The sequence below is a fragment of the Aristolochia californica genome, unplaced genomic scaffold (genome assembly GCF_029961685.1).
Source record: "Aristolochia californica isolate CCGP_79_NKW_82.1479 unplaced genomic scaffold, dmAriCali1.0.hap1 SCAF_12, whole genome shotgun sequence".
In the NCBI taxonomy this organism is placed as follows: domain Eukaryota; kingdom Viridiplantae; phylum Streptophyta; class Magnoliopsida; order Piperales; family Aristolochiaceae; genus Aristolochia; species Aristolochia californica.
In genome coordinates, this window is record NW_027181793.1 from 31658924 (window position 1) to 31682244 (window position 23321).

The following is a 23321-nucleotide window of genomic DNA, read 5'->3' on the forward strand; positions in this document are numbered from 1 at the left end:
CAAGAGAGGGAGCAGAGAGTTTGGGGAGAGAAGGGGTGCGGGAAACGGAAATGAGTAGACTCACGGAGAGGGTGTGTGGCAAAGAGAGGGACGCGCTCGTTTCATGTACATGATTATCAAAATTGGGCGAAAAACACTTTCCCTCATTTATGTTTTGGACATGTATATGACTTGAACTTCGGCGCTCCACTAACGACCTCAGGACATGAACTGAGTAGTGCGACTGAAGTTCATGTCCCGATTCTAGTTGACTAACACCCCCCCTTATGCAAAAGTGATGACAGCTTTAGCTCAGCATACTTTTGTCAGAGTGGTTCCGTCCATTCTTGTTAGAGTTTGTGGTCTAAGTGAGGTACTTAACTTTCTGCACCTTAAACGGTTAGTTTTTTCGGGTTGTATTGGCTAGGTATCTGACTCAGCTAAAGTTAAAAGGTCCCACAACATAATTGAATAACAGAACTCTAAGGAAAAGATAACCAAAAAGATTTATGGATGCTATATCAAGAGCATGTAACATTTCACGTAAATGATAGTATTTTTTTTCCATTTTATCCAAATCAGTTTCTTTTCTTTGTTCGGAGACCTTATGCGTGAGGTCTGGTTGTTTGCGTAGCTTAGTAGCTCAAGTGTCTATCTGAACATGGCATCAGGGGAAGCGCGTCTCAGAGTATTGTGGCTGCATGACAAAAAATAGGAGAAAAAACCTAAAATTATCAACTATAAATTCCCACAAGTATTCCCTGGCTTGGTCCATAGGGCTTCTTCCTTAACCAAACCTCCTAAGTTGATTCTCTGTTTTGATTTTTTTTTTTCAATTATGTTATTGTGATTCATTTGTGAGAGCAAAACGAGGCCTACGAGGGATAACTTGAACAGCACGATGGCTCCTGTATAGCACTCTCTATGACATTCGCCCGTTCCTTACCTTTACGAGGGACTGGTAGCCACGTTGGGACTCAGTGTTAGACTTGATGTCTAATAATAATATAAACATCATAGAAAATAGATATTAAATCCTCCATAATTCCATTATCATGAAAACCATACATATATCATAGAATTGAAATAAGAAAAATAAAGAGAGCGTGTCTTTCATCTTGAATAATATAAATATAACTTGAAGTGAATAAGATTAACCTTTTATAATTCGTTTACAAGTGATAAGCTTACTCCCGTTCAACCAGCATCTTGAATAATATAAATATAACTTGAAGTGAATAAGATAACCTTTTATAATTCGTTTACAAGTGATAAGCTTGTTCTTGTTCAGCCAGACTGGGTGTGCAAATAGCCTTAGCCTTACTTGTAAGATCATGGAGGAATTTATAGATTTTCAAAGGGTGTGATACTAATGACTATTCATAAGGACATATCCTCTTAGAAGAGATATATACTCTCAGGAGAGATACATCCCTTCAAGAAAGACACATCTCCTTATTCCCAAGGGATATGTCTACTAAGTCAATACACCTATTTAATTTACCTTTACAGGAGAATGTGCTAGTCATTATTCTCTGTACTTAACATCTAATGATAAAAAATCTATAAATAGGCCCCATGCTATATGAATCATGATAATTTTATTTTATAAATAATATATTTAAAACCATAATTCCAAGACTCTGAGCCTTCGTTTTGCTCGTGATAACTCGCTCCTAGTGGAACCTGCCAGGGTTTATGGAGAATGGGGAAAATCGCGGAGAGGGATCCGGAGAGCGGCGAGGAGAAACCTCGGGAATCGCTCAAAATGGCCCCCAATTTGGAGGCCAAAGTGGTGGTAATTATGGCTGGAGACCAGAAGCCCACGTATCATGCTACGCCGATTTGTAGCCGGGCGTCATCGTTCGAGATAATAAGAAAGAGCACGAGAAGTCAAACCCAAGAGAAGGACGTCGAGACGACCAAGGATGAGGACCAGTGAGATTCTTTAATCTTGTGGGTGTTTTTACTCGTCTGTCTTTCATTTGAAAAAACGGTAAAACATAATTTTGGATATTTTCGGGTCGAAAAATCTGAAAATGTAAAAGCAAAAGGCAGACAACGAAGCTATAATTAACGAAACTAATAAGGTCAGTGTCTCCTCCCAAATCCCATCATTAATTCATTAATTTCAATCTGAGATTGCACACGCATGATGCGATGTTTCCAATTTCCCCCAAAAAAACCACCACAGGTCCTCTGCCGATTAGACGGAGTCGACTCGTGACGGGTTCCATCAAGGAATCGCTCCCTGGGATCTCCGAGTCGAGTAGGAAGACCACCATTCAGGTGAGCCCACGCGTCTCGTCCTGCACGGCTGGATCATCGGCTTTTCTATTCCCCTTTTTCCTCTCCTTTCTTCCTTATTTCCCCGTAACAAGAACTTGCACACGCTTTTACTATCTGTTTTTATTTGTTAGTATCAAAAGGCTAAAATTAATTAAAGTTTGGACTTTGATGAAAGCTGAAAAACGGATGCGTCCAGCGTCGTCCCCGTGAGAGTATTACCTCGCGAGGATGCGTTTATAAATCCTACTAAATCATGAGCAGCATGTACGCCGTACCATCCTCACCGTCGGATGTGCAGTGTGGGACCCGTCGGACTCCACGTAGGCCGCGGTGCCAAATGGACGATGACAAAGGGAACAGCAGGCTCGCAGCTGAATTTTACGTGGGGTAGAATAGGCGCCAGTAGATGGTGTCAAGAGTCAAGTGGCGTGTGTAGGAACCGAACCTGCGCGCCGCTACACAGAGAGGGAAGGATGGGCCCGCGGGGCTGGTTGACCACATAAGATGCGGAGCGCCATTACAGCAATATGCGGACGTGCCACGTGGCAAGTAACAAGAGAGCAGTCTAGCTCTCGCTGCATGTGCTTGGGCCCTGGTCCATTCGCGTTTGATGAATAACGGAACCCGAGCTTTAAAAAGGAGAATTAAGGAAGCGGAATATTTGACTTGTCGCTCATGACCATCTATTGAATGTCCGGTTCGGCGATGTGGAAAAAGGAATTCGAGAATATTATTCTTCCCTTTTATCTTTGGTCAAATATCGATGTGGTTCTGCTTACTCGGATCCTTTTACCGTAAACTCTGTAGTTGGTGGGGAGGAACGAAGAGGGAGCATGGAGTCCGGCTCGTACTGTTTTTTCTTTCCGTAAATGTGAACAAGCTACGACAAGGGCTTTAACAGTATACGGGTGAGTTAGGGATCATTTATTTCTTAAACATGGCAAAATGGAAGTACTTAAAGAGCTACGAAAGTGTATGAATGGATAATTAGGGCTAGTATTTGCTTCGATTATGTGAAGTGTCTTTTCTCTTTGGTCCTCTGGTTTTTACGTGCAGCTAGGGGGCTCCACCATTGTTAAGATGGACGAAAACGGAGGCGTTCATCGGATGATGAAAAATTAAAAAAATGTAACTGAAACGACACTGGGTCTTTGGCCGCACGGTCCAGTTAGTACTTCAGGGCTCATAAGATACTTGCATAAAATAAGTTTTTTGTGTTATAACGAACCTACGCTAACATTATGCATGATTTTTTGTTTGTTATTTTGCCTCATCCATAGGTAATTCCTGTCTATAAATGAAGAGGTTCAGAGAACTTCTCATTTATGAAATCAGAGCTACTCTGTTCTTTCATGTCCATAGCATTTGTAAAACTTCTGGGCTTCTCCTTCGACCAAACCTTCTCAGCTACTTTTTTTTTTTTAATTCTGTTATTGTGATTCTTTTGTGAGCGCACTCTCCATGGCATTCGGCCGTTCCTTACCCTTTCGGGGGACAGGCAGCCATGTTGGGACTCATAGCCTTAGCTCTGCTGATGCTAGCTTGCTCCTACTGGAAGCTGCCTGGGTTTATGGAGAATGGGGAAAACGCGGAGAGGGATCCGGAGAGCGGCGAGGAGAAACCTCCGGATTCGCTCAAAATGGCCGCCAATTTGGAGGCCAAAGTGGTGGTAATTATGGCTGGAGACGAGAAGCCCACGTATCTTGCTACGCCGATTTGTAGCCGGGCGTCATCGTTCGAAGATAATAAGAAAGAGGACGAGAAGTCAGAGATGGTGAAGACCCAAGAGAAGGACGTCGAGAAGGCTGAGAGGACCTAAGATGAGGACCAGTGAGATTCAATCTTGTGGGTTTTTTACTTGTTTGTTTTTCATTTGAAAAAATGGTAAAACATAATTTTGGATATTTTCGGGTCGAAAAATCTGAAAATGTAAAAGAAAAAGGCAGACAACGAAACCATAATTAACGAAACTAATAAGGTGAGTGTCTTCTAGATTTGAGAAGTATTTCCCGTGGATCAGCAGCATTTTGATATGTTTTTTCAGTTGTATGCAGGGGCAGTATCGAGCCGAGCTAAGCCCAAACCTGCTTATGTTCGAGTCAAACTTGATTTAAACATTTCGAACCAAGCCTCGTCTCGAGCCTAAAATTGTTATCGAACTGGAGCCCTACGAGTTCGAGCCGAGCTGAGCCCAAACCTGCTTATGTTCGAGTCGAACTTGATTTAAACATTTCGAACCAAGCCTCGTCTCGGGCCTAAAATTGTTATCGAACTGGAGCCCTATGAGTTCGAGCCGAGTTCGAGCCTCAATATACATTTAAAACTTTTCAAAAAAATATATATCGAATAAAATATATATAAAATTATACATACATTTTACATAAAATTAGGCATGACCTCTACATATCGTCGGGGATGACAGCTACGACGAAGGCGGCGGTGATGGAAACAGAGGCAACGGCGAGGAGAGGAAGAAATCAAACGGACGACGGTAGAGATGGTTGGCGAGCAGCTGCGACGGCGCTAGAGACGGCATGCGAACAGCTGCGACGACGGTAGAGGCGGCAACAACAGCCGATGAGAGGGGTCGGCGGTGACGAGGGGGGAAAAAGGCGGCGGCGACGGAAACAGAGGCGACAGCGAGGAGAAGAAGAAATTGAATGGACGGCGCTAGAGATGGCCGGCGAGCAGCTGCGATGGCGGTAGAGATGGCTTGCGAACAGCTGCGACGGCGGTAGAGGAGGCGACAACAGCCGATGGGAGGGGTCGGCGGTGACGAGGGGAGGAAAAAATCCCCCCCCGCTCTCGATCCCACTCCCGCTCCCCCGCTCGTTCGCGATCCCGATACCGATCCGACTCACTTCGAGTCGACTCGCGAGCCGACGAACCAAACCTGGCTTCGGTCGAGCTCGGATCGTTTTAACGAGCTGATTTCGGTGCTCGAGTTCGATAGATAACGAATCAAACCAAGCTGGTACCGAACTCGAGCCGCTCGCGACACAGCTCTGTTCGAAGCCACCCCTATTTATGCACTATAAATGCATACCCCTAAAAGAACATAACAAGGACTGTTAGGTTCATTGGTAACTAGACCTGTTTTAACGCAAAGATAGAAACTAGTTAGAGAGCAACAGTCGCAAATGTGTATATTTCTTTTTTTAAATGATGCTGGGAATGTGTCATTAAAAAACAAAAATGACAAGGAAGAACACTTGGGGGTTGGAACCATGTGAAGCCCTCTAAAATATTCACGACCAAATGGGCTGGCTGACATGGCTGCTTTTAGTGGTTCAAATACCACGATACCCTTTAGGAATATTTTCAAGTTTCAGGGGGCATGTGTCTTACATATCAATGATTGACAGGGATGGGGATTTTCCTATGGCGTAGCAGCGTGAATGACGAAAATAAAATAGCACATGCCGAGAGTATTTAGTCTCAAGGAGTGGGACTTCAGTCTCCACCTGCAGCACCAAAACGAGATGCCTCCAGCTCATACACTATATACTATAACTTCTACTGCTTTTATTATTTTGCCATAATTTCCATAATAAACAAATAATAGTTCTATCTTATTATATAGAGATGGTTCGTAATTTTTATTTCCCGATTTCATGTTATCTATCGGAGGTCTGTTTCAGCGTGACAAACAAATCTTTTTTTGCTTCTACACCAGAAGCCTCTTTCCGATATTTAGGTTTTAAAAGAGTACGAAAGAAAAAAAATAATTAACTTATTTGATCCGATCAGAAAGATACTTTGGGATTGCAGAATCACAGACGAGATGAAATAAATATATAAAGCAAAGGAACCATCATAGTATTTTTGGCTCATCCGAAAGAATGATGGTAAAAAGAGCATTCAACGATCTGGATCTAATGATATTTTCGCCCTCGTCCTTTCGATCTGGCGGAAATCTTGCAAATGAAGTCAAATGGTTGAAGAGAGCACTTTCCACCCGCATATTCCATCCTAACCCAAAGTAAACCCACAAAGCAGCTGCGAAACTAATTTATTCATTTCTATAAAGAAAAAAGGAGGGAACAAATTACTGGGCTGATATCTTCCTTCCTACTAGGATGTTACAATGAAACAACATGAAAGGAAAACATAAAAAATAAGAAAAAAAAAAAACCTCTTAAAAGAAATTATATGAAAGCAATCAAACATCTAATAGCTGATGTCCTGTCGAACATAACATGCAAAATTTGCTAACCGCTCACTGGTTTCTTCCTTCCTCCGACAACCTGGAAACAGAAGAAATTATGATCCTTTGTACCCACTTTGAACACAATGTAAAAAGGCAAAAGAGTATCTAATGCCCTTCGCCCGTTAATACCACGCAGATATCACAATCAACCTGTCCATTATACACCAAGAGTCAGGCTTAAGGAACCCACATAGGGATCGATAACCCAATTCACCAAAATATTTGGTGCTTCCGACATCTCAAACCCCACACATGAAAAGAAACGGTGTATAATAATCCCAACCATCTGGAAGTATAGAAGAATGGCACAGTTACAAAGAAAGAAATAAACCAAAAGGCAAACATGGCTACATCATCAAGTACACTTTTCATTAAAGAGGTTACGAGTATTACCTGTATAAATACCGGAAAAGGTTTGCATTGATAGGACCTACTCTTGTGGTGTAAGAACTGCAATCCAAAAAAAACAAAAAACAAAAAAGGGCAGTTAAATGCCGTCTGTAATGCAGGTATTAGCACATTACTCATCACAGGTAACACTAGTAATGAAAAAGTAAGATACCTAACCCAACCACTTTTCCACAAACAATTTTAGATGAGACTTAGGACAACACAATCTACTACATTTAAATCTTTTACAGCTTCATATGAAACAAAGAACCTTTGAACATATTAAGGCAACAAGCTACCAGCTAAAATGACCGAAAATTACATCATTGTCCTTGAGTCTGAACCTCTATTGTAATCAACGCTAACTTTCTGTGGTAATCATTGGAAATTCTCAAGGGAAAAGACAGCTTTCAAAAGCTAAACACTCGTTTTCCTCTATCTTTTCACTCAGAAAAGAGCCTAGTTGTTACATAGCAAAATACTAGTACGTTGATAACCCCATGTTGGTAAACTAATAATATTACTTATTGGAACATGCAACTACAAATGGAACCCTTGAGTTCACATACAAACACCAAAATAGGAATCATGCAAAGAGACAGTTGGTAATAGGTTTGAGATCTCATAAAAGTAAAGACAAACAGTAATAACATTTATAATAATAATATCGACATGGATGCGATATCTTGGCAGACCAAGTCATTTGCACCCCCACGCACTGAAATGAAATTTGGTGGGAGAATTAGATATCATGCAGTAATGAGAAAATGTACCATTATCCAAGGAAGTGACATACTTGAAACTTCAGAAAACGTTTTTCTTCCTAACAATACCACTAAATTTTATAATATATGTAAACCAAGAGCAATTTCCGATATTAGAAAATTAAAAGAAGAGATAATAAAAAAGGCGGTTGAAAAAAACTGGGTATTTTAGAGAAAAACAATTAATCACCGGAGAAAATTTTGGATTTTTACACTTGCCCAACCAATTGCTTTTATGCTGACGGGGTTCCTGCATTATTCGTACCCCACTCTTCATCAGCCTCACTGCCATTAACAAGGACAGCACCATCAGTAGAACCATCTGCATCCGCCTCAATGGCCTCTTCTTCTCCATTCTCTTCTAACCCTTGTACATCCTGATGCACACAAGCGAAATGCATAGTTCAATTAAGAAGAGAACAGTATGCAGCTAAACCCACCCCAAATTAGAACAAGCCAACCAATATTTCTTCGATAACAGATGCACGCTACAAACTTAGCAGGATAAACATTTTTATTGTCAGACTCCTAGTATCCAAATCCATATCTGATACTGAGCAAGACATGCAAGAAGATGGTCAAGCCAAAATGTTTAAAGGCAGCTTCATTAACTGATATAAGGATCAGCTAGTCCACCATATTTTTTCTTGACAAGAAGATAACGAGATGGTTCCACATGCTCTGATCATTATTTGTACTTCGCAAGCAGATGATTGTTCATCTGCTTCTCACGTCCCGCAGATAGCAGGGACACTGAGGAATATGCAGAAAGGCATTTCGAGAATCGATTTGATTCTTTCTCTGTTCGTTCCGTTTTAAGAAAGGAATCCACGCAAACTTAAGAAAATAAATTCCCCAAACCACATATATCGAAATATTTGTCCAAATGAAAGTCACTTGATGGTCATCCTCCCCTAGCAACACCGAGAAAAAAGTAGGTGGTAGATGATAAAGACATGCAAAAGCAATCTCTTTTGTTCTTTACTATCATGAATTGCGAATACACTGATGAACCCCTGAATTCACTCATAGCAAAAGTGATCATAGCTTGAGGACAGCATACCTCATGACCAGAATCCCCATTTTCAAGTGGTACTCTTTCCTCATCTTCAATTTGAATTCTTTTGAATGCCTCTACAAGATCGATACTGGACCTTTCGGCATACCTCAAATATTCCTCGGCAGGAGGATAGTTTGCTCTGTAACATGTAGTAGAATGATCAACACTAAAAATCAACAAATTGACAGATACTGATGACAGTCAAATGCAAACATCATGCCAGAATCTGATGTTGACCTTCAAAGAGAAAGTAAAAGGAAGGTCCCACAAAACAACCAAATAACAGAACTCCTAGGAAAAGATAACCAAATAGATTTTGAAACATGAATGGACAGTTATTTATGTGCATAGAAAAAAGAGAGGAAAAGAGAGGATTTTGCCAGTCATTGATTGACATTCCAAATAACATAAATTGTTGATAGAAAAAGGAGAGGGGTCCACAAAAGGTACCTTGTCTCAGAAAGTTTGGACTCAACCCCAAGGGCAACCTGCCAATCCTCAAAAAGATTAGGGTATTCCTCCGGATCCGCTAAGGACTCAGCAGCATTACGGTTAACCTAACAGCAAAAGGAAATGACAAGATTTTAAGTATAAGAGGTATAACTATTTTCTCCACAAAGTATATAGAAGCTAGCACAGAGATAGGCAAGATGTTAAAAGTGAAAGGCCAAACTCCTTACACATCAAGACCTTTCTCAACACTACCATACTTTCGCACAAATTCATCTCTACCTTAACAAACAACCATAGACATATGAAAACAAAAACAAGACTTGGAACCTTATTAAGGTCATTTTTCCAAACTTGCATGATCTCAGAAACTTTGCTCGGAAGATATGATCTTGCCATTAAAGCAGCCTCAGGTATCCGATTGCTGAAAAGCAACTCAAATGTTATAACCTAATTGAACATAGTTACTAAGCATCCTTAAAAAAAAAAAAAAATCTTCTACTTACCTCTCCACCAATAACTGGAGACACTCCTCCAAATTGCCAAGAATGAATAAGCAGAGGAAAGCCACATTGTTCTTCCCTTGCTCTTTGGCTTGAGATGCAAGACGCAATATTCCTTCAGCATCTCCGAGAGCAGAGTACAAAAGCAATAAACCACTCAAATCCATGGCCTGAACTAAACATTCCTCAGCCATTTCAAACTGCATCAGATACATATGACCAAGGTCAACATACTGGCAGATATCATTTTTATTTTTTTTCGTTCAATGGCATTTCAGGTGCTGCATAAGTGAATTTTGGGATTTCAAAATCACCATATATCATCACAGACAATAGCAGAGAGAACCTCATAGGGGGCTTCCTACACAAGTAATAGAGCCTCCTAATCAGAGAAGACTCACTTCACTGACACTCGCTTTATAATAACTAATACTCATCAATTATTTACACCAGTTCTGTAAAAATAATACCAGATGTTGTGTTGGAAACTAAAATACCTTCCCAGTTGACATTGCCAGTTCTCCCAGTTGCTTCCATTTTGACTCACTTCGAATTTCCACTGCAATTCTCTGCCAGAAGATAGTGTTATATTCTCAGTTTTTTTTTTCTGTAGTCATGCATCCAATTTCAGAATAATGGAGACACACCTTTGCAACTTCTAGTCTGCCAAGTTGCAGAGCCAAGTCAAATCTGTAATTAGAATCTGTAGCTACTTCAAGTGCATCTTCCAGCATACCACGAGACTCCAAGAATTGAGCCACACTGCCAAGCATGAGTGATGGATTAGAAGTTCATCCTTGCATCAAAATTGAGATACAGAGCTCTAAGATAGGCATGAAAAAGATGGAATAAGAAATTACAAAATAAAACCCTGCTAATGTCTCAAAAAATTGGTGTCATCTACAATAGATGATCCACAATAAAATTCACTAGGTTTTGTTTTTACAAAAAGGATTCCACAAAAAAATGAACAGAAGATTTAAGAAGGATATCTATTCACTAATTATGAATAGTCTAATAAAAGGAAGATGATAGGCAGAAGTGCCTGAGTGGATCAAGGCAATGGCTTGTGAACCCACCATGTGGGGCTTCAAATCTGGTTATTGGCCCTCCTATCCTCTTCATCCTATTTATGGTGGCAAAGAATAAAAACACCATTATCTTTGCTCCTTTTCCTAGTACTTTTTACTCAAACCAAGATAAGGGTGGACATCAACATTGCTGGTTGATGCATTTAAGCTAAAAGCCCTACAAAGGCAAAGAATTGAGTAAAAATACAACATGCAGTACTCTCAATTAAAATAAAATAAACAAAGTAACTATTCACAAATCTCCGAAAAAATGGCAAAAGAAGCAAAAGTGACTATTAGCTTAATACCATATAAGAAAAAGAGAAATTCCATGAAAAAAAGAACTGAATCATAATGCCATTATCAAAAAAAAATCCTAAATCTTATAAATCCAGATACCACAACATATTAAATAGATGCCATAAAATAGCTAAACTATGTGTAAATGAAGTCAGTCAGCACAAACATTCTCATTCCAGATCTGTACTAGTAAATCTTATAGAAATGGAAATAAGAAAAAAAAATAAGGAGTACTGACCTATGTCCATCTAAGCTAACTCACCTTTATTTTTAGTTTAACCATCAAATTTGAATTGAATGACATAAAACCTGACTTGATGTTCATTTGAAAAAAAAAAAATTATCAACTTTTAATGATAAAGAGGAGATACAGGCATTGCTGTCCATAAAATGAAGTAAATGACATTCTTCTAAATAGAGTGACTTTTCTAAGAAAAAGAAAAAGTAGGTGCGTCCAAGGATGGCTAGACTTGAGTCCAGCCTCCTTACCCTCTAAAAATGAACAGAATCTTGGTAGAGAGTACTACGTCTAGGAACAAAGCAGGCTATAACCTTTTTTCACCAATGCAGCACTCTAGGACATCACAGAAGCCAGTCATTATCCAGTTTTCACAAAATATTGGATACTGACACTGATGATTTTATTTTTGACATTTTGTTCTAATCAAGAAACAGAGACGAGTTACAATATGAAAACATTGGCTTTTTAAGCAATTAAAGCAAATTTTACCATGGATAGAAACTTCTTCTCTGTATTGCTTTTGAAGTAGTACCAAGGGATAAGCTAACATAATCACTAGATTGATTGGTATTAGATACCTTCAAAGCAAAACGAAAGGGCACTTCAACTAGTCCCATAAATAAATTATGTATTCGCTATTGCAATCAAATATAAATTGCCATTGTTGTGGAGGAAATGTCTCTTTAGCTTTTTAGGGTTGTAATCTTTTTTTCTTCAGTAATACATTCACACTTACTTCTCAAAAAAAAAATATAAATTGCCATAACTAATGAATTTAAGAACCTACAACTATATGAAACCTCTTATAATGTTTTTAATAGGAAGCCCTTGATTATTTCATAGACCAAGATTAAAAATCCAGATCTGGGTGATGGAAGATGAGAAAATTGAAAGAAAAAGGAGAAACGAGGAGAAGAAATTTTTGAAGAGCCTGAAAGGCTTCATTGGGAACTATGCACGAATTCCCAAACTTCTTAAATAGGTGTTTTGAGTGACAAATTACCAAAATGCCCCTATACACTTAATAAACCTTTATCTCCATATATCTCCCTAACTACACATCCTCTGTACATGAAAACTTAACCATTGATATAATTTAACATGCAGAACAAGATTACATAAAAAAAAATAACCACTGAAGTGGTAAAATGACTAAAATACCCCTGGATGTATTTTCATACACTCTCCCTCAAGTTGGAGGGTATATATCCAAGAGTCCCAGCTTGTTGCAGAATGATATAAATTCTAGTTTAACAAGGGTCTTGGTAAAGACATCTCCTAACTAATCTCTAGACCGAACAAATGGAGTTACTACCACCCTTTTCATCACCGCATCTCGAATGAAGTGGCAATCCACTTCTCTATGTTTAGTTTTCTCATGGAAAACTGGGTTACTTGCAATAAAGATCGTAGCCTGATTATCACAAAACATGTTCATCCACTCATTTTAGTTGAAACTCAACTCTTGTGAGACTAACCTAACCTACATAAACTCGCTCATTGTGTGAGCCATCGCCCTGTATTTAGCTTCTGCACTAGACTGGGCTACAATATTCTACTTTTTACTTCGCCAACAAACCAAATTTCCTCCTAGGAAGACACAATATCCAGAGATTGATTTTCTATCCAATTTGAACCCTGCTTAGTTTTGAATCAAAGAAAGCCTCTATCTTCATATGATTGTTTGGTCTAAAGCAAAGACCATTTCCTAGTGCTCCTTTCAAATACCTCAAAATTTTACACTTAATAGACTAGTGCAACTTCTAAGTGTACTTTCCACGGACGTTCCATAAACTGGCTCACTACACTTACTGCAAAAACAATGTCAGGTCTAGTAACCGTTGCATAAATTATTTTCCCACTAACCTCCGATACTGTGTTCTCTCATTTAATTCATCACTCTACACATCATGGAGATCATGTCCCACTTTCATTGGGGTATCAGCTAGCTTGGCTCCCAACGAACCATACTCTTGAAGCATATCTATGGCATACTTAAATTGTGTCATCACAATGCCTCCTTCACTTTTCGCCACTTCAATGCCCAAAAAGTATTTCAACGGTCACAAGTCTTTAGTTTGAAAATGTGCAGACAAATGAGACTTGGTATCCTCTATACCAGAAATATCACTCCTAGATAATATAATATCATCTACATAAACCAAAAGCATCACAATTCTAGAAGACTTCTTCATCACAAACAAAGAGTGATCACAATGACTCCTCGAGAACCCCATAGATACCACAACCTGGCTGAATTTTTCAAAACATGCACATGGACTCTGCTTTAGCCCATAAATCGCCTTCATAAGTCTGCATATTTTATGTGTCTCCCCTTGAGGAACATATCCTGGAGGTTGCTCCACGTATACCTCTTCTTCCAGATTACCATATAAGAAGGCGTTTTTAAAATCCGGTTGACGTAGAGACCACTCTGATTTTATTTTATTTTTGACAGAAGGGTGTGAATACATGCAAAAAGAAGAGAATACAATACCTAGCTAAGGTGGCTTTCCTCCACAACAAGCTATTGGAGGGAAACGCCTTGTTTAGTTTGTTTATCTGTTAAATAATTAGCAGATCTAGGAATATAATTCCACTTACAGTGCATTTGGGAAATTTAAGTACATATATCCTCATATAACTCCCAATGCCACCAAGGAGGTTTTGAAGGCTTCGTACACCAATTGATAACAACCTTTGAATCACCTTCAACGTAGAGAATGCCCTCCATCTTATGCTTGAAGAGTTTTAACCCATTATATAGCTCGTGTAACTCAGTACTGGTTGAATATGATATACCAATCGGACCCGCATATGATAAACTGACTCCCACTTTTATCATAAATCACTCCACCAAATCCTGTAGGCTCGGGGCATCCAAACGCACTTCCGTCAAAGTTTAATTTGAAGTGTCCCACTGGTGGTCGAGACCATGTTCTCATAATAGGAGGTCGTGAAGGAAGAGACATTTCCACAATAAGACGCTAGTTTCCACGCAATTTGATCCTTGTAAGTTACAAAATTCCTTTCGTAAGAGTACCCAAGAGGACACTTGCCCAATGATTCTATTACATAAAATTTTCCAAGGAAGAGATTTTTTATTAAATTTTATGTTGTTTATCTCTTTCCATAAATTTCAAACCATGTGCCCAACACAGCTAGAAATTAATACTTTCCCAAGTTTGGGAAGACAAGCACTTGTAATAGTGAATATTGTGGAGTGTAATGATTGAGAAGGGCAGTATTGCAACCCAATTTTGTTCATAAGATTCAATCCAAACCAAGTGGGCATATTCACAGTGCAAAAGGGAATGAACAACAGTTTCAGGAGAGGAATTACAGAATGGGCACAAGGGGTCCAAGACACTATTTCCACGTCGAATTAATGCGTTGGAGGTTAATATTTTTTTCTGGCAAGCGGTCCAAATGAAAAACTTCGCACGAGATGGAATGTGTAGAGACCACGCAAAAGCAGCTGGATGGACTGATTGATTTGCTTGGAGAGAGATCAAGAAGTGGTAGGCAGAAGCAGTAGAGAACGTACCTTGCCTGCATGGTGTCCAGATTAGTGTGTCTAATGAGTTTTTTATTCTTACTACAGAGAGACTTCATCATCTTGTAAGGCTCATCTTAGATCTAAGTTCCACTTACCAAAGGCCAGCCGTTGCACAGAAACGGTCGCATCTTGTACTCTTGACAGGCGGTAGATACATCCATGACTATCTTTGAAACTGCTTGGGCCAACCCACCAGTCTGTCTAGAATTTTGTTTGGCGACTAGAACCAATATAGCATTTGACAGCGATTTTAAAGACAGGCAGCAGTTGGGCAATCTTCTTCCACACGGGGGATAATTTGTAATATCTCCCACCATCAAACCACCAACCAGTAACTTTCCCAGATTTGGCTTCGACAATTTTCTGTCATAACAAAGTTGGTTGCACATTAAATTTCCAAATCCACTTCAATAATAAAGCAAAGTTGGTAGTTGCAATATCCCGGATCCTGAAACCACCCATCACAATGGGTTTACAAACATCATCCCATTTTACAAGACTATATTTTCTTTCCCCATTTGGCCCATCCCATAAAAATCTCCTTTTAAGGAGTTCTATTCTATTTTGAACAGATAGGACAATGACACAAGGACAAAAAATAAGAGGGTACGCCATGTAAAGAAGATTTAATGAGAACCAACTTACCAACTATGGACAAAAATCTTCCATTCCATGATGCAAGACGGCCTTCGAGGCGTTCAATGACAAGGTACCAGGCGCTTTTTGCTGGTAGGGCAGGGGTCAGTGGAAGACCCAAATAAGTGTCAGGGAGTGACGCAACTTTACACCCCAAATAACTTGCCATTGAATTTAATACAGAGGGATCGATATTAAATCCAATGATAGAAGTTTTAGCCCAGCTTACCTTTTGACCAGTTGTCAATTCGAAAATGTTGAGCAAAGCCTTCATGTGAGAAATTTGACTCATAGAACCTTCTCTAAAAAGAATAGTGTTTATGGCCTAGATGGAGTGTTTATGATAGGTACACAGAGTTTGAGGTAGATGGAATGATTTGATGTGGAAATGGTAGAGTTGACGAGGTTGTTGGACTTCGGGAAATGAAGCTACAGAAGGGAGCAGGGGAGGTAGGATTGTTTAGAGGTGTGTATCGACGTGACAGGAGTGATTGACGAGTTTGATGGGTCTTGGGGGATGAAGTTTGGGGAAGTGACGTGGGAGGCGAGGCTTAGGCAGAGTGTACTGTCGCCTTGTCAGTTGGGGAAGGCGACGGCGGTGGAGTAAATTGTAAGTTAACGAGTTGTGTTAGAACAATTTACTGATGGGATGGTTGTGTATGATGGTGACGGGGTGGCGGCTGAATTTCGAAAGTCTCGCCTGAGAGATGGGGGCACGGGGGACGAGGGCGGCAGTTTAGTTTTTGGGGGTTTGGCTTTGTCAGCCCGAATGATTGATGGGCTGCTCGAGGACGGCGATGAAGAGACTGTTGTGACATTTGAAAGGTGGGGTTCCAAGGATTTTGTTTTTTTGTTTTTTTGAATTTGAATTTCAAATCTGAGAAGGGACAACCGTTCCTGACATGTCCGATATCGGGACCCAAATCTGATTTGACTCCGGGATATGGCTCCGAGTCAGATTCGATTGTTGTTGTGTCAACTCAGGTTGAGTCTGGCATAGGGGAGAATCTTCCGAGTTGAAAAACTTGGCCGGAAGAACTTCCAGCCCTCCGAATTCCATGGTGACCCATGTTGTGGTTTTTCCAAAAGAGATCTTAAAAAAATGTGCTCCACTTACCGGTGATTTTGGCTAGAGGAAGATTTTCTCCAGGTGGAGGTTCAACGGTTGGCTTTTAGTCCAGATGAGCTCTCCAAAGATGTTAGTGAGGCATTCCAGGGTATGTCTGCAACGAATTTCAATCGGTATTCCTTTAATGATCACCCATTGCCTTGAGAGGGGAGCTGTGAGTTCTGGCCTCCAGTCAACCATGTTTAGGATCGGGGATCCTTCCTCTGTCTTCAACGAGTGTATTTTTCAACGATCATCTTCCGAGTTGAAATTAATGAGCCATCGCCTGTCTTGAACTCTAGCAATGGCTTTGAGACCGATGCTTATTTCTTGGATCCATTTCTAGATTTGTTGACTTGAATGAATTATCGACGGAACCTCTATGACTGTTGCCAGGGACATTTTGTGAGTTCCCTCGATTGCGGCTTGGGCCGGTAGTGTGATAGGGTAATGGGTTTCATGGTGTAGAATCTGAGGGGGGGAGCGGTGGTGTTAGCCAGATGTTTGAATTGAGGTGCACTTGATCAAGTGGAGGAGCAGGCAGGGTTGTAAGCTTAGGATTTTTTAGGTGCGATATGCCTGGTTTGGGGGGGATTTTTTGATGCGTGGTTAATTGTCGGAGGGTTTGGTGGAAGAGTTTCCATCCGAGGCCAGAATTGGAGTTTTGCGGTAGGAAGATCATACCCATAATCATCGAGTCGCGTCTTTGAGTAATGACGTATTCTAGGAAGCCACTGTGGTATTGGGTGTGGAGTTGGAATTCCAGTTTGCCGGTGAAGAGTGATGGGCCGAAGCTTCGTCTGATTTTGCCAGTTTGGATCTTTTCAAAAATGACCAGGAAAGAGTCCACTACGGAAATCAGGAGGGAGATATCGGATTTTTTTGCGCCAGCTTGTGAAAGTATACAGATTGCTTCACCGCTTTTCTCTTTCCTTATCCGAAAAGTTAGTTTGGCTTTTCCATTTCGGAAATCATATCTTGAAGAGGGTCCTCCACCAAAATCCTTCGTTGTGAAGTTCGCGAAATGACAGTTTGCCATTTCGCTTTTGTGCCGCCTTCAAAGTCATTGTCTTCTTCCTCATTGTCTTCAGCCAAATGTCGCTCTTGCCTCTGCTGCTTCTACTACTTCTCCAGACTTTCTTGGTCATCGCCCCATACTGTGCGGTGTCCCACTCGAAGAGGTGGGTCAAACAAATAGGTAGTCAGAGGATAGTTACTCCATGTCCCGTTTGGTAGGTGTGGGAGGAGTTACTCTGTGTCGTGCCGCCATTTCCATTTCTCAGCATATTACACTCTTACCTCAAACTAAAAGTTTGACGAGAGCGCTAAGGGAAACCCTGGACTGGCTGGGTTCAGAGCAGACCACCCTAATTCACTACAACTGAGAGTAAAATAAGAACTGACGACAAACGAGCAACATGCGAAAAGGTTTCAAACACATCAATACCAAAAGTTTGAGTATACCCCTTTGCAACTAATCGAGCTTTATACAGCTCAATAGAACCGTTTGCATTATACATGATACAATAAACCCAGCGGCAGCCAAAATCTTTTGCCCCTATATGGTAAGATAACACAGTTGCCAAGTGTCCTTATCTATCAAAACATCCATTTCAACATTCATAGTTTGTTTCCAATGAGGAGACGAGAAGGCCTCAAGCACTGAAGAAGGGATAGTATAGATAGAAATGGACAAAGCAAAAAAAATTTAGGAGTTAGATAAGGAACAAAAAGACACATACTGAGAAAACAGATGGTCTGGTGAGAGAGTTAGTGGTGAAACTTCTTTTCGGCGTTTATATACCTTTAATGGTTTCTCAACGGTGACAACTTGTGAGGGTCCAACGGGCTCCCGGTTCAGGTGAGACAACAGGATCAGAAGGTAAAGACACAGCTGAAAATAACGGTACATCCTCAAAGAAAGTAATATTAGCAAATACAAATATTTTTCTACTGGACGAGCAAAAACGTTTGTACCCCTTATGTGTGTGAGAATACCCCAAAAGTACACACTTAACTACTCGAGGAGACAACTTATCCCTAGAAGACCTAAATACACGAGAAAAGCAGACACATCCAAACATGCGGGGAGAAGTAGAGGAGAGTTTTGCGGTATGTAACACCTAAATACGATTATGTCGATGGTTCTCCATGTAGTATAGCACATCTCTCTCACAATCGCCTTCCTCATCGCGAGACCCTAAAAAACATAATGAGCAGGATAAAATATGAAGGAACAACTCATTGACTTGGCTAGCTGACTAACCGACAACACATTTAGAGAAAACTTGGGAACAAAAAGCGTTGACTAAGGAGACAAAAAAGAAACAGGAGTAACATTGCCTACTCGAATAGGAGAGGTCAAACCATCTACAAGATTAACATGTTTGACACACAGAGACTCTTTTAAATCGGAAAAAAGTGACAACATACCTGAAATGTGTTTGGAGGCTCCTGAATCAAGAACCCAGAATGGTGACGAGTGAACAAGATAAGTTGTCATACCTGAATCAACACTGGTAAAACTAGGAACTGGGATGGAAGCATGAACTACAGATGTTGAGGTTGAAGCAACAGAGATTTGGGCAATGCATTGAGCAACCTATTGTTGCTGATGTATCAATTGTTGCATCTCATCTGGAGCACCCAGTGTAACCGACATAAAAGAATCTAAACTCCCACTTCCACTATCAGGAGTTGTAGAATTATCCCATGTAGGATTTTCAAACTTAACCCAACATTTGTCAGAATAATGATTATTTCTGCCACAATGAACTCCCTTCCTTTTTTACTTACCATCACCACGCCCTTTGCCTCTGCCTGGACCACCTCTACCTCGGCTTCTACCTCTACCTCTACCTCTAGAGGAATTTGTAGCAACTGATGTAGTGTTGGAAGCATTAAAAGCAATGCTTTCAATTATCTTACCTCCTTTACTTGTTCCGGGTACAATAGTCTTCTCAGCCCTCATAATCCGATTAAAAGTGGTCGAGAGTAGGAATTTCATCTAAAGCTAACACCTGGTCTTTAATAACATCAAATTCAGCACCTAAGCTATCCAATTTTTTTGCAACGAGCAGTTGATTTTGTTGTTTTCTCAACTCATTTTCATCCATAGTAAACAGATGATATTCATTGATCTCCTACCATATGCCAAGGAATGCACAATAATTTTCAATAACAGTTCGATTTCCTCTTTTCAACCCAAAAAAGTCTATGTACAACTCATAAACTCGAGAGAGATTACTCTCATGGGCATATAAAGATTTTAGAGATAGCCACATAGCCTTTGTTGTCTCATAGTTCATCACCTGAGTTCTAAGAGTAGAATCAATACTATTGACAATCCAGGTCATAACCTGACTGTCCTCTGCCTCGCAATCCTCATCGGGAGGCACTGGAAGATCATCTCGGATAAACTTCAACTTCTTTCTACCCTTAAGATACATTTTGACTGACTTAGCTAAATTAAGATAATTAGGCCTTGTCAATTTTTCCGAAGTAATTATGATGGAATCCTTTCCATCAAACCAAAAAATTTCTCTAGTCGTGGTATAAACTTCTCCAGTCTCAGCCATAATACTGATATTTGATCACAAAATAACCAATTTAAGCTTCCAGACAATTTCTAGATTTATCACCAAGGTTAGTCCCACTCACAAAATTAGGGTTAGGGCACAAAAACAGAATATGCGCACTTCAACAATCTAATAACCAGCAATTCACAGCTATTTCAACCAATACCATACCAAAGTGGTAGCAATTAGGGCTGACATCATCAATTAGGTGATGACGCAAGCATCCAACACTGGGTTGGGTGACGCAGATCTCAAAAATCCAATTAGGGCAATCAAAGTATAGAAAATCCTTCAATAATTCATAAAGACCAATAACCTTAAGGTTATGGCAGAGAAAAGAAGAAAAAAACTGAACGTTAATGAACCAGCATCAAAACCCTGTAGTTTTTCTCTTTCCAGCAGGTTATCCTCTAAAATTGGCAAGAATGTGTAATAGAATGCTTCCATCAATGATCTATTGCTTTGATACCATGTAAAAATCCAGATTTGGGTGAAGAAAAAGGACAAAGGATAAGAAAAAAATTCTAAAGATCTTGAAAGGCTTCGTTGGGAACTGTGCAAGAATTCTCAGACTTCTTAAATAGGTGTTTTAAGTTTCAAATTACAAAAATGCCCCTATACACTTAATAAACCTTAATCTCATTATATCTCCTTAACTACGCATCCTATGTCCATGAAAATTTAACCACTCATATAATTTAATATGCAGAAAGAGATTACATACAGAAAATTAACCACTGAGGTGGTAAAATGACCAAATTACCCCTGGATGTATTTTCTAACACTAAGAAACTAAGGGGAAACTGCATCATTTTCTGTTCTTAAACATGCCAGTCACATCTTGCCTGATTTTATAGATGGGCAACTCCTTGTTTCAGAAATACCGGAGGACAGGAGTAAGCTCAAATATCAGGAGCAAATTTTAACCCAAAAAAAAGGTCAATAGTAAATAGTAAAGCAGCTAACACAAAACTAGAGAAAATGTCAGGAAAAATTATCACTACAGCCATCTTCATTCTACTGTTACATAATCTATTTTGCCTTCAATCAACAGTTTTGTGAATTTAATAGCATTTAATCGTACAAAAATACACATGGCAGATTCCAAAATACGTGAAGTAACTGATATTATAATAATGTGCTAATAACATTTAATTACAACACACTGTAGTGACTGATAAAATACAAGAAGTACCTATTATGGTGCTCCTTTGGAATCAAAGGCAAAATTTCATTAGCACGCTCCAGATCTCCACGCATTACAAGGGTTTTGTACTCTATCAAACTCAGAAGTAAAGTATATCCCATGACACTGGATTAAGAAGATCATTAGCAAAACAATTAACACAAAAATGCCAATGTACTCAGATTCTGGCTTTATACTGCACTTACTTGAATTCTTTGTCAATTAGGTACACCTTGCTTTGACTTGCAAGATAGCCTAGCAAATACATTGGACGGTCTAGATGGAACATGGTGGTCACCTACACAGAAAGGGCACATGAGAACCAGACGTGGATCATAAATAGATTAGTAAGCAAGAGACAAAATAAATTCTGTACCTCCCCACCAACACAGTAGTTAAGTCGCCAAGAGGAATTATTGTAAATGAAACAATCTCCAACCCATACTCCAGTCCTCACTCGCTCATTGGTTTCATGTAGAAGTTCAAAGGCATCTTGAACACCTTCATCCACAGGCTTTCCACTATCTAAATAAGAGGATACTATGTCTCTCTGAAAAAATAGTCATTCAAACAAGCTTACAATTCCCATATATAAGTTACAAAATACACCTATATTCCCATATATAAGTTGCATGTGAAACCTACAACCTGTGTTGTACTTTATGAGACTTAAAATGTAATGAGCTACAACAAAAGAAAGTATGCAGCATGTAATCTTACGTTGTATTTCAGAATATAAAATGATGTGTCACTTGCAATGCAGACCAGATCACCGCTATCAGCCCAATAAAGATTCTGAAAAAAAAACCAAAGCCATAGTATATTTCAAATACTAATTGACATCTATACAAAAGAAAATTGAGTAACCAAGTAACTATTGAATAGAAACCACAACTCACTTTAACGCTAACATCAATTCGGCGAATCAGCCTGCAGTCAGCCCAATCATAGAAGCAAATAAAATCATTTGAGCACATGGCCAATAAGGTTCCTCCAAAAATGCGTTCAGCAGAAAATGTAGGTCGAATGCTCTTCTTTTCCTGAAGATGCCAATCCAATCTATAAGATAACCACACCAGAAAGAGGAGAGGGGGCAGAAAGGCAGAGAGGCAGACAGACGGAGAGAGATTGAAAGAAAGTTACAGAGACCTAACCATATAAATCTAGAAAATGACATGATCACAATTGTTTCAGGCACAACCCATGTGAACCAGATCAACAGAGAGAAGACCAAAACCTGGAAATTTTTGCTGAAAATTTTAATCCTTGACGTGCTTTCTCGGACGGCATACTCTCCATCAGTTGACCAAACAAACTCTAAGGCAGAGCCAAAAGATCTATTTCTCCATGCCAGAGCTGTGTATATAATGTATTCCCCATCACCACACACAACAACAAACCTCCCATTTGGGTTATGCTTTAAGCTCTGTAAACACAAATGAGAAGTACAATAAGAACAACCTCTAAATATTTCTAGGATGCACTTGACTACTGCCATTCTGAACAATGTACAGTTAGCGTTTGCACTACTTATAAAGCAGAAAATGAAGATATCTAGCTCACTCATTGATGTAAACTTATCAACTGAAAATTTTTGAAGTAATTATTACACGCCTTAACAGTGTCACACCGATTTCCCAAACCTTAGAAAATGTGAGCAATTTAATTTGCTTCTGAATGTTGATTACACACACTCAAAATCCCTCACCCCTGGTTAGACTTGAACCCAAGACCTCAGCCTAGAAAACCAACCCCACCCTCACCACCCCCACTGAGCCAAAGGCCCAAGTCACAAGCAATTTAATTTTTTGGTTAAAAGAAAGAATCTCAAGTCAAACATTCAATTAGGAAGAAAATATGCCCAGATAATTCATACAATTTGTCAGATCTCTTACAAAATACATTTGTTTTATCTCTTACAAAAACACATTAACCCATGAACAATTTTTTTTTCCCGAAGAATCTTAACAATATCTCTTAATTATAATGGGAAAGATA

The 23321-nt window shown here is 39.6% G+C and overlaps 2 protein-coding genes across 13 annotated transcripts in view; one reads left to right on the forward strand and one right to left on the reverse strand.

The window, feature by feature from the left end:
- The first annotated feature begins 3772 nt into the window (after positions 1 to 3772).
- LOC137946907 (protein GLUTAMINE DUMPER 3-like) lies at positions 3773 to 4087 on the forward strand. The gene has a single exon (XM_068793189.1). The coding sequence runs from the start codon at positions 3773 to 3775 to the stop codon at positions 4085 to 4087; it is 315 nt and encodes a 104-aa protein (XP_068649290.1).
- Positions 4088 to 6268: 2181 nt separating this feature from the next.
- LOC137945515 (coatomer subunit beta'-1-like) overlaps positions 6269 to 23321 on the reverse strand; it is a 33543-nt gene continuing 16490 nt past the window's right edge. The window contains exons 12-27 of one of the 12 annotated variants that reach the window (XR_011111010.1): positions 22561 to 22749; positions 22223 to 22363; positions 22044 to 22118; positions 21700 to 21873; positions 21530 to 21621; positions 21333 to 21449; positions 10293 to 10407; positions 10143 to 10214; positions 9649 to 9845; positions 9473 to 9566; positions 9143 to 9249; positions 8696 to 8831; positions 7823 to 8009; positions 6872 to 6928; positions 6629 to 6764; positions 6269 to 6515 (exon numbers count right to left, since the gene is read on the reverse strand). Coding sequence is in view for 3 of the 12 variants with exons in the window: in XM_068791445.1 (XP_068647546.1) it covers positions 6909 to 6928; positions 7898 to 8009; positions 8696 to 8831; positions 9143 to 9249; positions 9473 to 9566; positions 9649 to 9845; positions 10143 to 10214; positions 10293 to 10407; positions 21333 to 21449; positions 21530 to 21621; positions 21700 to 21873; positions 22044 to 22118; positions 22223 to 22363; positions 22561 to 22749 (1641 nt within the window). In the remaining 9 variants the exon portion in view is untranslated. Of the gene's footprint in view, positions 6765 to 6871; positions 6929 to 7822; positions 8010 to 8695; positions 8832 to 9142; positions 9250 to 9472; positions 9567 to 9648; positions 9846 to 10142; positions 10215 to 10292; positions 10408 to 21332; positions 21450 to 21529; positions 21622 to 21699; positions 21874 to 22043; positions 22119 to 22222; positions 22364 to 22560; positions 22750 to 23321 lie in introns of all 12 variants that reach the window. The other 11 variants (XR_011111013.1, XR_011111007.1, XR_011111012.1 and 8 more) reach the window with 11 other exon arrangements.